This window comes from Dioscorea cayenensis, chromosome 3, assembly GCF_009730915.1.
Source record: "Dioscorea cayenensis subsp. rotundata cultivar TDr96_F1 chromosome 3, TDr96_F1_v2_PseudoChromosome.rev07_lg8_w22 25.fasta, whole genome shotgun sequence".
Lineage (NCBI taxonomy): Eukaryota > Viridiplantae > Streptophyta > Magnoliopsida > Dioscoreales > Dioscoreaceae > Dioscorea > Dioscorea cayenensis.
This window is the reverse complement of record NC_052473.1, coordinates 284346-298523: the sequence shown is the minus strand read 5'-3', so window position 1 is coordinate 298523 and position 14178 is coordinate 284346. Positions and strand designations below refer to the sequence as shown.

The window sequence follows — 14178 nt, the reverse complement described above, 5'->3', positions numbered from 1 at the left end:
ATAACAAAACCAGCTATAATTTTCATTTAATTTTTTTTTTATATATAAATCTTTATTTCTCTATAATTAGTACACATATATATATTGTCACCATCTTCATTGATAAGAATCTATGCATTCGGCATCACCTTTAGTTTTGTTTTTGATTTTTTTCTTTTTCCTAAATGTTTTTGACCCAGGTAAACTCTTACGAGAAAATATTAAAATCTTGAAAAAAAAAAAATTTATTGATGTTATTTTATATATAAAGATTCATATTTAAAATTATTAGATTAAATGATCGAATTTTTATTATTTATTAGACTAGCTCATATTTGGTGAATTAAGATCTTTTATATAAATGTTGGATTCTATTTAATTAATTTTATCATATATATAGCTTGTAAATTAATTAAATATTTTGTAAAATAAATTAATTTATTTATTAACATAAAAGTCTACATTATAGTAGGCACGCATCAATCATGATAAATATTTAGTGTGGTTATATAATTTTAAAATAAAAATAAAAATTAAGCATGTTAAATAAATAAAAATTATCAACAATTTTTTTAATTTATTGGTGAGTTTTTGTATCTTGCCAAAAAAAACTGAGTTCAAACTTTATCTCATATAAAGATGAGAATAATTAAGTGTGTTACGATAATAATTTTATATCTGTGCAAAACATTAACACGTGACTTATCTGTATTTTATATAGTTAAAAAAAGACAAAGTCAAAATTATAAAAATATGTTTTATGATTATGACTTGACTCTTGAATAACCGAGTCATATCCAAACCTAACCCAACACAAAAATACAATATAATTGTAGCAAAATCTATGGTTTCATATAAAAAAACAATTTATTTGTCTAAAAGTAAATGATAGATGAAAACAGAGGTTGGAAAAAGTCTAGCTTCAACCTAAGTAAGTGCTCAAGAAGTTTCTAACTTTGTTTGGCTTCATTAGTCTCCCATGCTATGAGAGAAAGTGTCAAGCGTATCATATAGATCCATATTTAAGTTATAAAAACCACTTAAATAATAATAATAATAAATATATTAAATTATTAATTAGTATACTAAGGAACAAGAAACTTTAAACAATTAGAGGGGAAAAAGCTTAAAAAAATCCAAAAAAATTTCTTCTGTTATTGTCAACCATGCAAGTTGGCAATGGTGTTAATTAAGGTCTACCACACAATGGCAATAATGTTTGAATTAAAAGTAATTAACCTTGCATTCATTTCTTAAAATTATTAAATAGATGATTAAACAAATTAATTAACACTTGTTTAATTTCCATTAGAGCTTCTTCATTAAACTAAGAAAAGAACCATACCATACACATGCATGCTTGGCATTAATGGAGAAATATATGGAACGTGGAAGAAGGTGGTATTAAAATATTAATCACTTGGATATCATATAAACTAACAAAAAACCTTGAAGGAATCTACAAACATATACTAAAATGAATTAAAAAAAAACAAAGAAAAAGAAAAAAAGAAGATGGTGCAATAAGAGTGGTTAGAATACTTTCAAAGGTGGTTCACAAGAACTTATCAATAGTTGTTGGGAGGTGAGCATCAAGGGGTCTCATCAACTCAATTCTATGCCACTCAAAGAAAGAAGAATATATTAGAATTTGGTGCGCTAAGTTTGGTCACCTTCCTCTCTATCTTTTTCCATCTCCTTTTAAGTTCATATACATATAAATATATTTAGTGGAGGCTTAGTGGGTTGTTGATTAATGACTCCATTACTTAAAGGTGATGAAACAGCTCAAATGGAACAGCATAATAATCAACTCTTTGTTGTCATAAGTTTAATCCTTTTTGTTTGATTCTTTGACTAAATTATAATTAACCAGATTATATAAATATAATAATATTACCACATTCTAACATGTTATGATAAAAAAAAAGTATCAAGAAGTTGACTCTTTGTCTTCTTTCATTTTTCTAGCTACTTCAAATTTTTTTTGAGAATATAGTTTTGAAATCCTCACATATAAAGCTAATAATGCAAAGGAGGAGAAGGAGTCTCATTTACTCAAAATCTTTTGATTTGTTAGGAAAATGCATGTGATATGTAACTGAATCATGGTTCAACTTTATATGATTGTTTTGATTGAGATAATGCCATATTTAAAGAAAGAGTGTAAACTTTGGGGGGAATTATTAATGAGAAGTGGGCTTAGGAAATTATTGTTTCTTAAGAAGGGGATAATCCATAATAAAAACTCCAACAAGGGAGTTGCACCTAACTCATACATATCCTTTGTGGGTTCCATTCATGACTTAATTCAACCTATTGTTCAATTATTTGTGGGGAAAAAGGTTTTATTTTGAAAATGCTGTATATATGCATCATGCGTGTGACATTAATATAAATATATAATACACTAATCTATTAGATTAGTTTTCATACAACTCTATATATTTATATACATTATTTGGTTCATAACGAGATACATATGAAAATCTCTCTTGAATTTACTTCCAATTATTTCTTAGTTTTTTTTTAATGAATAGATCACAAGAGCCCTAATTTAAGAGATTGTTAAAAGAACAGGTAGGTACGGAGGTACACCAGTTATTTATAGTGGTTTATGACCAAATTCCTTTGTCCTACAACTTTGGAGAAGTGAAACCACTGTTTTTTCAGATTTATAAATAATATTAATGAACAGTGTTGTCATGAGGTATATTATGCATAACAGTATAGAAAAAGTACTGTTAGGGAAAAGATTTGAACCCTTGCACTCTTGTGTAATACTATTAGCCTATCAAATGGTTGACTATTTCTTAGATTTCTTCTCAAACTCATGTAAATCTTTTAGTTGGATGTATTTGATAATACAATGGATTTCCAGTTATATTGTATGTGAAGAAGATGTGGATTTCCACCCCATCATCCAAACGAGGAAATCCACAAAATTAACAAAAAATAAAAAGTAAAAAAAAAAAAATTATTAAGAAGAAGAGGAAACAATAGTCACTTACAAGGTGAAGAAGAAGCAATATATATCAACTGAACTTACTGGATGCTTGGGGTTGAGGAGAAAAATAAGTAGATCTTGTGATTATTTTATTTTATTTTATTTTTAGCGCCTAGACAGCTAAGAAAGGCAGGAGCATGCATAAATCTATGCGGAAACAAGTAAAAGCGGGCCCGTAAACACATAGGCACTGGGACCACTTACACACAATCACTACTCACACTCCCAGAAATGTGGCCTCATCCATAATTTGAACTTTCACCATTTATGAAGGGTTCTAATAGGGACCCGACTGTTAATAGACCGGTTGGTCATTGGTAGATCTTGTGAATTGTGGATTGTTGAAGCTTCTATCTTGTGGATTGAGGGATTTCAGGTAATGGATTTTGTTTTAGCCATAAAAAAAAAATCCCATGTCTAATGTCTATGGGATTTGGAAAAGCAAATACAAATGAAATCCTTTGAATTTGGTCGAATAAACACACTCTTAGACACTCCTGCATTATAATCATGCTAACCCCTCCTTTTTTTTTTGTTTTCCTTATTCATTCAGTCTGATTTATTTTTTTATTTTTATTTTTAAAAAAAATACATAATCACCTGACCTTCACTATTAACATGTTTGGTCTATGGCCATCCTACAATTCACACAACACTGTTAACAAGTAAAAAGCTTGTCTTGTTCCATCTACATATATATGCAAAATGAAATATTAACTTCAACTATATAAATTAAGTAAAAAAATATTGAATAACATCAAACACCTTCTTCTTCTCTCTCTAATTAAACATACCAAGATAAATAACCTCTTTTTTTATATTTTGTACCATATATATATGTCATATATGCTCAACAAAAGGATATAGATAAACAAATAAAGCCAAGATGTCTCCACAACTTGCACTGATCAAGCAGTACACACTGACACTGTTTTTTCATTCTATCTTCCCCCTGCATTATGGAGATGCTCAACTGTAGAGAGCTTATAACTCTCATGCACTCAAGCAGTACTATCTTGATGGACCCTGTCTGCCACGCTGCTAGGGTTAGGGTTTCAGTATAATCCACCATGAATGCAGAAACAGCTCCCCCACAAACAAAGCTACAAGATAAGCATATATCTCTATATCAATGCCCAATGCCCAATGCCCATAGAAAGAGCATCATATATATATATATACTTACATATATGCTTTGTCATATAAGATGAGAAAAGGATAGAGAGACAAACATGGCATGAGTGTTAGGGTTAGGGCAGGAGGGAACAAGGATTTGAATGCATGGGAGAATTGGGACATCATGTAGGACCCTAAAAGGTTATCAATTGCATCAAAACATAAGTTTTTACATATACATGTGAGAGTGTTGGCTGGTCTTAAGTGTAATACTTGTGCATGTGATGCCTTTCTTTCTACACATGGGAATAGTCAGAGTTTCAGAAAAACCCTGCCTTTTTGTGGCCCCCTCTTTATCAACTTCGTCTAGGGTTTATGCATGCATGCATGCATGCTTAACTCTAACACATGACTTTGTCTTTGGAGTACTACTTTGGTGTGACATGATAGGGTTATATATGTACTTATATATGGTTCAAAACTTAATTTAGTGACATGATATATAACTAGTAGTAGTAGGTGTGTGTTTATTTATTTATTTTGAAATGAAGGAGTTGACAAACAAACTACTTCATTACACCATATATAAATGAATATAATCTTTATCAAAATATATTAAACATAGTTAATATTTGTTTTTTCTTAATTTTTTTTAATTAACTAACGTAATATAAATATATGAAATAAATACAACATTTAGAGGGTGTTGATTAGATACAATGCTCATCCAAAACTATTGATACTCCACTTCTCAACATACACACATTTTTTAAATATATTTTCTATTCATATTTTGCTTGCTATTTGGATAATCTATATTATATATATATAATTTTTTTTTAAAAATCAAAATATACACAAAAACAGGGCACTTGAAATTAAATAAAATAGAAAATTAGTTAATGGATCCAAATAAGAGGTCTTAACACATGGGCCTAGGCCCAATTTCATCACAAAGTTAGCCCAAGCCCACAAAGGAAACCAGTTATTACTATTTTTCGATATCCTTTCCCAAACGTACAAAGAGAAACCCAAACCCTCGCGATCTCTCTCTCTCTCTCGATCGATCCCTCGAAAACCTCGAAACCTAGATCGATCGAAGCATGCAAGACCAATCGGAGATTCGAAACCTTCCCATTGATATCGCCTTCGCTCGCCTCGGAGGTTCCAAATCTCTTTGCTGAATTGATTTTGTCCCCCCTTTTTTTTGGCTGAATTTTGTGGGTTTTTTGAAAGAATGGCTGGTGGATCGGAAGAGGATACCATTGGATTGGAGGAAGCGTCTTAATGCAGTGCGATCAAGGATCTCCCGTGCTCTGCCGTCGCTGCCTCGTGGCCTGGATTCGTCCTTCCAAACTCTCGATCCTGAAGGTCTTGTTTGTGTTCTTTTTGAATTATTTACTGTTGTTTTAAGTTTAGATTTTAATAATTATCTTGAGAAATTTAGTGAGCTGTCACCGAGGAGTAGATTGTAGCAATAGTGTTTCTTGGCAGGATTATTTGTGCTAATGTGTTCACGAATATAATGTTCTAGGGTTTGAAGTATCAATGTGTAGTGGAATAGAGTTTTTTGTTGCTAGTGATCATCAAACTGAAATTTTTTTAAAACATTTTTTTTTTTTGGGATGATTGGTGTGAATGCCATTGCTTTGTTTTCTTGGTCCTGTTTGTGTGTGCTTATAAAGCACACACAATGTGACTTTGTGTGCTTTGAATACACTTTTATCTTCTTTTATATTTGAAATTTTATTTAATTTGATATTTCAGCCATTGATTACCTGCAAGCAAAGCACATATACAATACGCTTTTGAATTCAACTACTGAAAAATCGGAACATATTTGGAAAAATTATCAGGCTCTGCTGTAAGATATGCACCACACTTCTTCCTTTTTAGTCCGATTATGGTTTTTGTTTTTACTTCTCGAGATGTTAATTGTGAAGTTCATTCAATTTTCTGCAGGGGGAGTGGGAGAGTATTGTGAAATCATTTGAGAAAGACTATATTTTCCTGGGAGAGGCTGCTCAGATTATGGTTCAAAATGTTAATTATGAGATGTAAGCCTCTAGTTATTATCTGCCTTTTGCATGCTTTACAAGTTATATATGATATTTATGTGAATTTTAACAAATCTTACCAATTACCTGCTGGGTGAAGTCCTTATCAGAAGAAACAAGTGCAGAAGATTCAGCAACAACTGACAGAATTAGAAAGAAAGGAAGCTGACATAAAAAGAAATGCTGCTTTATCTGCTACTAAATATGTTGAAGCTTGTCAGGAGCTTGGGTTGCAGGTAAGGATTCTTGGTCTGATATATGAATCTTGTAAGTTGTATTCTGGTTGGCTGATTTTCAACCATGTGTTGATCTTTATCCTTTGTAAGAGATGTTACTTTCTTTTTCTTTTGTTTTCTATTTCTTTTTTGTTTATTTATACAATGCGGACAAGCCACCACACTCACACACACCCCCGTGTGCACATACTCAATTCTCAAACATGTCTTAGAAGGGAGTTGAACCTTTAACCTTTTACTTGGGAGACAATGGCACTATCATCCTGTCATTGTGCTGGTGGTGATGTTACTTTCTTTATGTTGGTGTTTCTGAAATTTATGTTCTTATTTTTGTAGGGGATAAATGTGAGGGCAGAACTCCTGGAGACAGCGAAATCTCTTCCTTCAACATTTCACAAGATTTTGGAATCACTTAATAACGAAACTGTGTTAAGAGCAATTGAATATTATGCAAACTTTGTTAGAGATGCTCATACAGAGAAAGAGGTATGTACCATGTATGCCTTTGTCTTGCTTTATGTAAAGATATGCCAACTACTCGCTGTTTGTTGAAGTTGTCTCTTAAGCGCGTGATATAATTAAAGGAATACTTTTGGACCTTTAATATGTTTTTTTTTTCTTTTCTTTTTTATATTTTTAAAAGAATCTCTATTTTGACTGCAGAGCACTCCTACAGCTGTACTTCAAAATTTGAGGCACCTTCACGAACATCCTCCTTGCCTAAATGTTACAGTTTCTCTTGAGGTTGAAAATTCTTTAAAACAGCCGTCGGTGCTGGAATCATCTCATCCATTCACCGGGGAGCAGCCACTGAATCCTGATATAACCATTGACGGCATTGACTGGAACGTTACTCTAGATGATAACCAGATTGACTGGGATATTGGTGATGTGGGGAACCCTGAGGAATCTGGCGATGGCTTTGGTTCTTATGAAATAATTGATTCCAATGTAGACTTAAAAGATTCTGAGAATGGGAATGGTATAGCGGTAGATCAGGCATCCTTAGTGAATGTAGAGGAGGGCATTACATCTGGAACTTCAGAGTCAGAGATATGCTGGGACATTAGCATTGATAATACTCAGGTGGCTTCAGCAGAGGATGTTGCTTTGCCAGATGCAAGCTTGGAAACTCAACCATTAGTTTCCATTGAGCAATCAAATACACAACATTTGGGGGAAGAAAGAAGTCAGCTATTGGAGACTGAGTATAGGAATAAAATACTTGATGACTTATTTGAGGTATTTTATAATTTACTCTGTCAATTTTATTCCCTTTTTCTTACTCTTCTTGTTCATGTAACACAATGTATGCTTTTAATTGGAAATGGAATGTTCTTGTACATGAGTTCCGCTAGTGTGAATTCAATGTCTTTTGTATACTTATTTCTAGTATCTTTAGATTTTTATATTTAAGTGCAGATATTGAAATACATCTTTTCTTATGTGTCACATACCGTAATTTGTTATCATCTTTTTCTTGTCAACTTTTCATGGTGGGTCATTACGGTGAAATATAAAGTGCTCAGTTGACATGTCATTAACAGCATGGGTGTTATTGTAGGGAAGTCACATCTTATTGATAATGCGCTACTCTATTAAGTTGTCTTCTATGATGATACCTGATCTTTGAATCTATATTTCTTGTATTTTATTTTTGTTGCCGAATATGTTCTGATGTTAAAGGCCATTGCCGAAATTACTTGTGGCTCTTCAGATTAAAGCATTTTTAAATCAGCGTCTAATGGAGATGAGGAGTGAAGATACTTCTTCTTTACAACATCAAGTTCAGGCAGTAGCTCCCTTTGTTCTGCAACAATACACAGCTGATGCAGTTCAATCAATGTTATCAGTGATATCCTCTGCCATCTCAATGCTCACAAACCAGAAGACAAGGGACTTGATAATGATTTTGAACTCTAAAAGGTCATCACCCTTTACCGTCGTTGCTTTTTCTTGCTATATTTCAATTTTTTTTTAATACTGGTCATTTCATCCCTGGATTGTTCCACATCGGCAGATCATTTCTGATATAGCTGATATTTTGTTCACCATGGAAGGCTTTTTTATTGACAGCTCATTCCTTATTACTGAAAGCTTACATTATTATTTTCAGGTTTCTAGACAGATTGGTGTCAACATTGGAGCAGAAAAAGAACCATGAATTGAAATTGAGACACAGTTTGAATGATTTGTCAGTTAGACGCATGGAACTGCATAACGCATTATCATCGTCTTGGCCCAAGCAAGTGAGTTAGAGTTTATCATATTTTCTTATCCGTCTTTTCCCATGATGATCATTATGCATTTCGATGTCAACATCTTTCAGATCTGGAAACAAATTTGGTCTCGCTTGTGAAAAGTTTCTGAATAGATACTATTCGCTATTAAACTGTCAAATAACACTTGACTGGTGTCTAGTATTGCATCTAATTGTGCAATTCATGCATGAAATCGGGATGTGATAACTGCAATTTATGATTATCACTGAAAAGAAAAATCTGGTCTATATCGATTTAATTTGAAAGCTAAACTTTTCATGAAGAGTTTCCTTGAAACAGAAACATACTAATTGGGAGTCTGACATATTTATTCATAGGTTTTCCTTATGGGCATTGGAGTATTTGATTCCAATATGTTTTAGTTGAGGTTCAATAAATTGATTTGCGTTCCCATTGGGATATTCTCACCGTCATGCTTCACCATTGGTTTTCCATATGGACATTGAAGTATTTGCTTCTGATATGCTTTAGATGAGGTTCAATAAATTAAATCTGCATTCCCATTGGGATATTCTCATTGTCATGCTTCACAAAAAGTTTTTTATTTCTTTAACGTTAATTTACAAATATCTCTTTAATATTTCAGGAAGTGGCGATTTCAAAAACTAGGGAATTGAAGAAACTGTGTGAGTCAACACTATCATCTATGTTTGATGGAAGACCGGTGAACATAATTGGAGAAATAAATACCTTGTTAAGCTCTAGCGTAAGTGCATGAGGTTAGCCGGAAACAACACTGATTTATAGAGTATTCTCAAATTTTGATAATTGCATATGGTATAACGTTATTACTTCGTGTGATATATCTATATTTGTTTTTCGAAACATTTCCAGATCATGCATTACCAAATTTGGATAGTACTTTTAAGCTGACAGTGTGACAGAGTAAATAGAAAAGTCTCACTTTGGTTGTTTGAAATTACATAAACTATACCCTTAATTTGCAATATGATGGATTTGCTTCATTGTATTGTATAAACTTCTCAATTTTATAGAAATCATAATACATTATGTTAATTGATTGAAATGGCATAAATCTTAATCTTATTACATGAAAACCACAAATTATGATAATTCTCAAGTCATGAATGTAAATTTTGGTTGATGGTAATGCCATATATATATATATATATATATACTCTTATTAATGCCCATTTTGATCCATGTGCTTCATCTTAATACATGAAAAATTTTATTATGATGTTTCTCAAACTATGGACAGATAAAATCACACTTATTTATTCATCCGAGGAACTTTGGTTTGTCTGAAATGTCATAGATTCTAGTCTAAGTTACTACATGAAAAGGAAATAATAATAATATGATAGATTCAAAGACCATAAACAGGACTAATTTTTGAGGAACTTGGTGAACCACTTTGTAGAACTTTTAGGGTATCTTTTCAGGCCATCTTTGTAGTCCACATAGTTGATCCCAAACCTGACTGTGTAGCCATTAGTCCATTCAAAGTTATCCAATAAAGACCATGCAAAGTATCCTCTCACATCAACACCTTCCCTGTTTATTTTCAGATCACACAATTAAAATAAATTAATCCCTCATTTAATCCTAAATTAATTGTTCTTTTAAAACTTTAATTACTCACTTGATTGCCATATTAACAAAGAATAGATGTTTGTTGTAGAAGTCTATTCTCATGTCATCCTTAAGTGCTTCTTCCAGTGATAATGTTGCATTGTTATACTCATCAACCCCTTCAAAATAATAATAATAATTATAAATAAATAAATAAATAAATAAAATAACAAAAATATAAACTTTGAATTACCGTTCTCAGTTATATAAATAACAGGATTCTTGTACTTCATTTTGGTGTAGAGCAATAAATTTCTTATTCCAGGTGGATAAACATATAACCAATCAGAAGCAGCCTGAGAATATATTTACATTTTTTTGTTAACGATATATTTGTATTGATCAATATTAAATTAACAAAATATTATAAATCACCTTTGGTCCTATGAGAACTCCATTTCGGTCACCTAAGTTGAAAAAAATTAATTATAAATCAAACCAACATAATTAATTAATAAATAATAATAATAATAATAATAATAATAATAATAATAAGGTACCTGATTGTTGAGCGTGTATGTCTGTACTGTAACTAATGTTAACTGTTTTTGAGAAGGGAATATTTTGAGCATAATTAGAGGTGTAGTAATTTAAACCAATGAAATCAAATGATCCTTGAACAAGCTTTGATTGCTCTTCAGTAAACTTTGGTAAACGATTTCCAACATAAGCTCTCATGCTAAATGGATAGTCTCCAAAAACCAAAGGGTCCATGAACCTAAGAATTAATCCATAATAATTAACATTTAATTAGTTAATTAACAAAAGAGATTAGCATTTAATGAGAATATAGTTAATAAGAAACTTACCATCCATACATAAAATCCAAAGATCTTTTTGCTGCTGCAATATCTAATATGGATTTGGAGAATGGAATAAACCAATTGGAGTTTAGTGTTATCCCTATTTTGCCCTTTTGATCTGCCTGAATAAATTATAAGATATTTTAATTTAAATAGTAATTAAATATATTTGATTTTGAATTAAAGATGTATAGGCGAGAATGAGTTTATTATAATAAAAAGAATTGAAAAAAAAATTACCTGATAATTTAGTCTATACATGGCAACAGCAGCAGCATGAGCCAAGAGTTGATGATGAGCTACAATGTAGGGTTCCGTCCCTGAATCACCAGCAGTGCAATGCTCACTTTCATAAGATGAGCATCGGCCTGGTGCTTCTGTTCCATTTGCGTATCCACCGGCACTGTAACTCCATGGCTCATTGAACGTGATCCAGTGTTTTACTCTGTCACCGAACTCTTTAAAACATACTTCCGCGTAGTCTTGAAAGTCCGCTCTACAACGAGAGATTTTTATATAATCAAAAAATATTTTATAAATCATATGAAATTTTTTTAAAAAAATAAAAGATAAAATTAATTATAACTCTTTATAAAGTTTCAAAACATCCCAAAAAGATCTTTTGACATTGGAATATTAAGATTATGGGTTTTCGTTTAAAATTATACATTTCTGCTTTAAAAACTGAGAGGCAATCATGTCAACATCAACTACCTGTAGTAATTGTCAGAAAAAAGAAGTATCATCTGGGAATACTCAAAGTCATGGGTTTTTTTTTAACATCTTAACTTTAGAGGGACTATTTGTTCATTACCCGAAAATAAAATAAAATATAGATTTTTTTAATGAATTTAATAAAATTTAAGAATTATTAATAATTTTGAAAATATTGTTAAGGAGTAGCTAGTAAGTACTTACACAATGTTTTCACTTAGGAAGCCTCCATACTTGTCCTCTAGAGCTTGTGGAGAGTCCCAATGGAAGAGTGTCACAAAGGGCTTTAACCCTAATTAAATAACACAAGAAATTCAAGATAATAATTAGATCTTAATTAATCACACTTGATAATAAGGAAGAGGATAAGGTTATGCTTGTGATTAACAACCATTAGATATGAGTTCATTAATGAGGTTGTTGTAATAATTCACCCCTTCTTTGTTTATCCCTCCACTTAAGCTCCCATCTGCCAAGATTAATAATTAGATATATAAAAAAAAAAACTGATTAATTAATTCCTAATTATTTTCATTAATAAACAAGTTATTATAATTAAGAAAAAAAAGAAATATATATATATGTATATATATCTTCTCACTTGGTAATATCCTGGTCCAAGAGATGGAGAACCTATAAGCATCCAATCCCATATCCTTCATGATCTTTACATCTTCCTACAATTATTCAACTAGTTAATAATATCTCAACAAGTTAAAAATTATTTATTAAAAAAAACCATTAAAAAAAATATAATATATATATATGTATACCTTATACCGATGATATGAGTCGATGGCAACATCACCATTATCTCCGTTTGCTATTTTTTCTTTTAAAGCAAACAAACAACCAAACAAAATGTATTAATAAATAGAATATTAATTACATTATATCCGTTAACTCATAAGTTACAATTAAAAGGTAGATACAATTATTAGTGAATTAAAGATAGAAGAAAATCAATAATTATGGCAGCCTTTTTTAGTGTTAATTTTGTTGTAACATTTCTTTCATGGAAACGTATTTGCATGCTATATAAAGACGGATTTTATTTATTCTTTATCTATCACACCTCTTCTTTACCTCACTTCTTGTATTTCCTTTTACTATAAAATATAAAACTTCTAGTATTCATTCATGTTCTTTTTTTTTTCATGATAAATCATATACAAACATATATATATATATATATATATACATAACTTTATAATGGTGAAAGACAAGAGGATGTGTTTGATATGAATTCATGATGTATTGGTTTTTGACTTGAATAACACGAGTCAAAGAGTAACTTGGAATTAATTACCAAAAAAAACTAAAAGACACATAACTTAGCAGTATTTGACCTGGTCTACGTCAAAATTAAAGGATCAAAAGTGAAATATTGAAAGATCTTGAATTCAATTTTTAATGGAAACAATGGTGGTAAAAAATTGACGATTGTGATTACAGACTTTGTGATTAAAGATCTTGAATTCAATTTAATCTATGTGCATCCCCTGATATTCTTTTTATAGTAGGCCCTTATTATCTTTGTAAATAAATAATAATCTGTTATGAAAAGCATTTGTTGTCTTTGTAAAATAATAATAATAATAATAATAATAATAATAATAATAATAATAATAATTGTCAAAAGAAATGCTTTGTTTGATGAGAAAATAATTCAATGAGCCTCTGTTTTTATCTTATTTATATTATTATAAAAGTAAAATCATGGAAAATTCATGCAAGAGCCACCAGAGTACACATTAATCATGCAACATCAAGAACGTTGTATTAAAATAATAATAATAATAATAAAATTAAAAAGAAGATGATAAACCTGGATGCATGTGTGTGTAATTGTCCCATATACTTGGTCCCCTGCCGTCTTCATTCCATGCACCTTCATACTATTTTATTTTTCAAAAATTTATATATATATATATATATATATAATAGATCATGTGAATATTGCATGTAAATTTTAACTCTAAATTAAGTAGAATTAGATTAACAAAAGATTAACAAACTTGATATGCGGAAGAGGCAGTGCCAAAGACAAAGTTCGCCGGAAAGTTGCTCCGGTGTAGCTCAGCCTTAGCTCCGGCAATCCATGCAAAAACAAAGAAGAGAAGTAGACAAGTAATACCACCACAATTTGCCATAATAGACTAACTAATTGGACAGGATAATAATTAATTAACGGTGAAAACTAGGTTTTTTCTTCTGGTATTTATAAAAGATTTTAACCCTATCTGATTATTTATATATATATATATATATCTTGTTTTTTTTTTTCAAACATATATATTCTCTAATTATTTAAATATATGTCTAAGAATATAAATAATTTTTTCCAATCAAATTAACATTGAGAGATAAGCCAATCCCTACCAAGTG

The 14178-nt window shown here is 30.8% G+C and overlaps 2 protein-coding genes across 3 annotated transcripts; one reads left to right on the top strand and one right to left on the bottom strand.

The window, feature by feature from the left end:
- Nucleotides 1-5129: 5129 nt before the first annotated feature.
- LOC120257654 (CDK5RAP3-like protein) lies at nt 5130-9643 on the top strand. The gene is given in 11 exon segments (XM_039265088.1): nt 5130-5266; nt 5339-5473; nt 5870-5944; nt 5947-5966; nt 6065-6159; nt 6260-6395; nt 6732-6881; nt 7059-7637; nt 8113-8321; nt 8512-8644; nt 9264-9643. Coding segments are annotated over 11 exon segments (1725 nt in total). The 5' UTR covers nt 5130-5205; the 3' UTR covers nt 9396-9643.
- Nucleotides 9644-9942: 299 nt separating this feature from the next.
- On the bottom strand, nt 9943-13643 carry LOC120257422 (beta-glucosidase 12-like). Of its 2 annotated transcripts, XM_039264905.1 has the most exons (13): nt 13619-13643; nt 13100-13108; nt 12564-12622; nt 12392-12467; nt 12182-12259; nt 11995-12082; nt 11317-11572; nt 11083-11198; nt 10774-10991; nt 10649-10680; nt 10467-10569; nt 10284-10392; nt 9943-10195 (listed from the first exon to the last, which is right to left on the bottom strand). In XM_039264905.1, exons 1-13 carry the CDS (start codon nt 13626-13628, stop codon nt 10027-10029), a joined length of 1323 nt encoding a protein of 440 aa, XP_039120839.1. In that variant the 5' UTR covers nt 13629-13643; the 3' UTR covers nt 9943-10026. The 2 variants fall into 2 exon arrangements, with proteins under 2 accessions (XP_039120839.1, XP_039120836.1); XM_039264902.1 differs by lacking the exon at nt 13100-13108.
- Nucleotides 13644-14178: the final 535 nt, after the last annotated feature.

What these genes read in the sequence shown, in the direction of transcription:
- LOC120257422 (XM_039264905.1), bottom strand. An exon ending in TTGGACCAGGATATTACCAA is followed by an intron (nt 12,260 to 12,391) that starts GTGAGAAGATAT and finishes TAATCTTGGCAG; the next exon opens with ATGGGAGCTTAAGTGGAGGG. An exon ending in GAGTTCTCATAGGACCAAAG is followed by an intron (nt 10,570 to 10,648) that starts GTGATTTATAAT and finishes ATATATTCTCAG; the next exon opens with GCTGCTTCTGATTGGTTATA.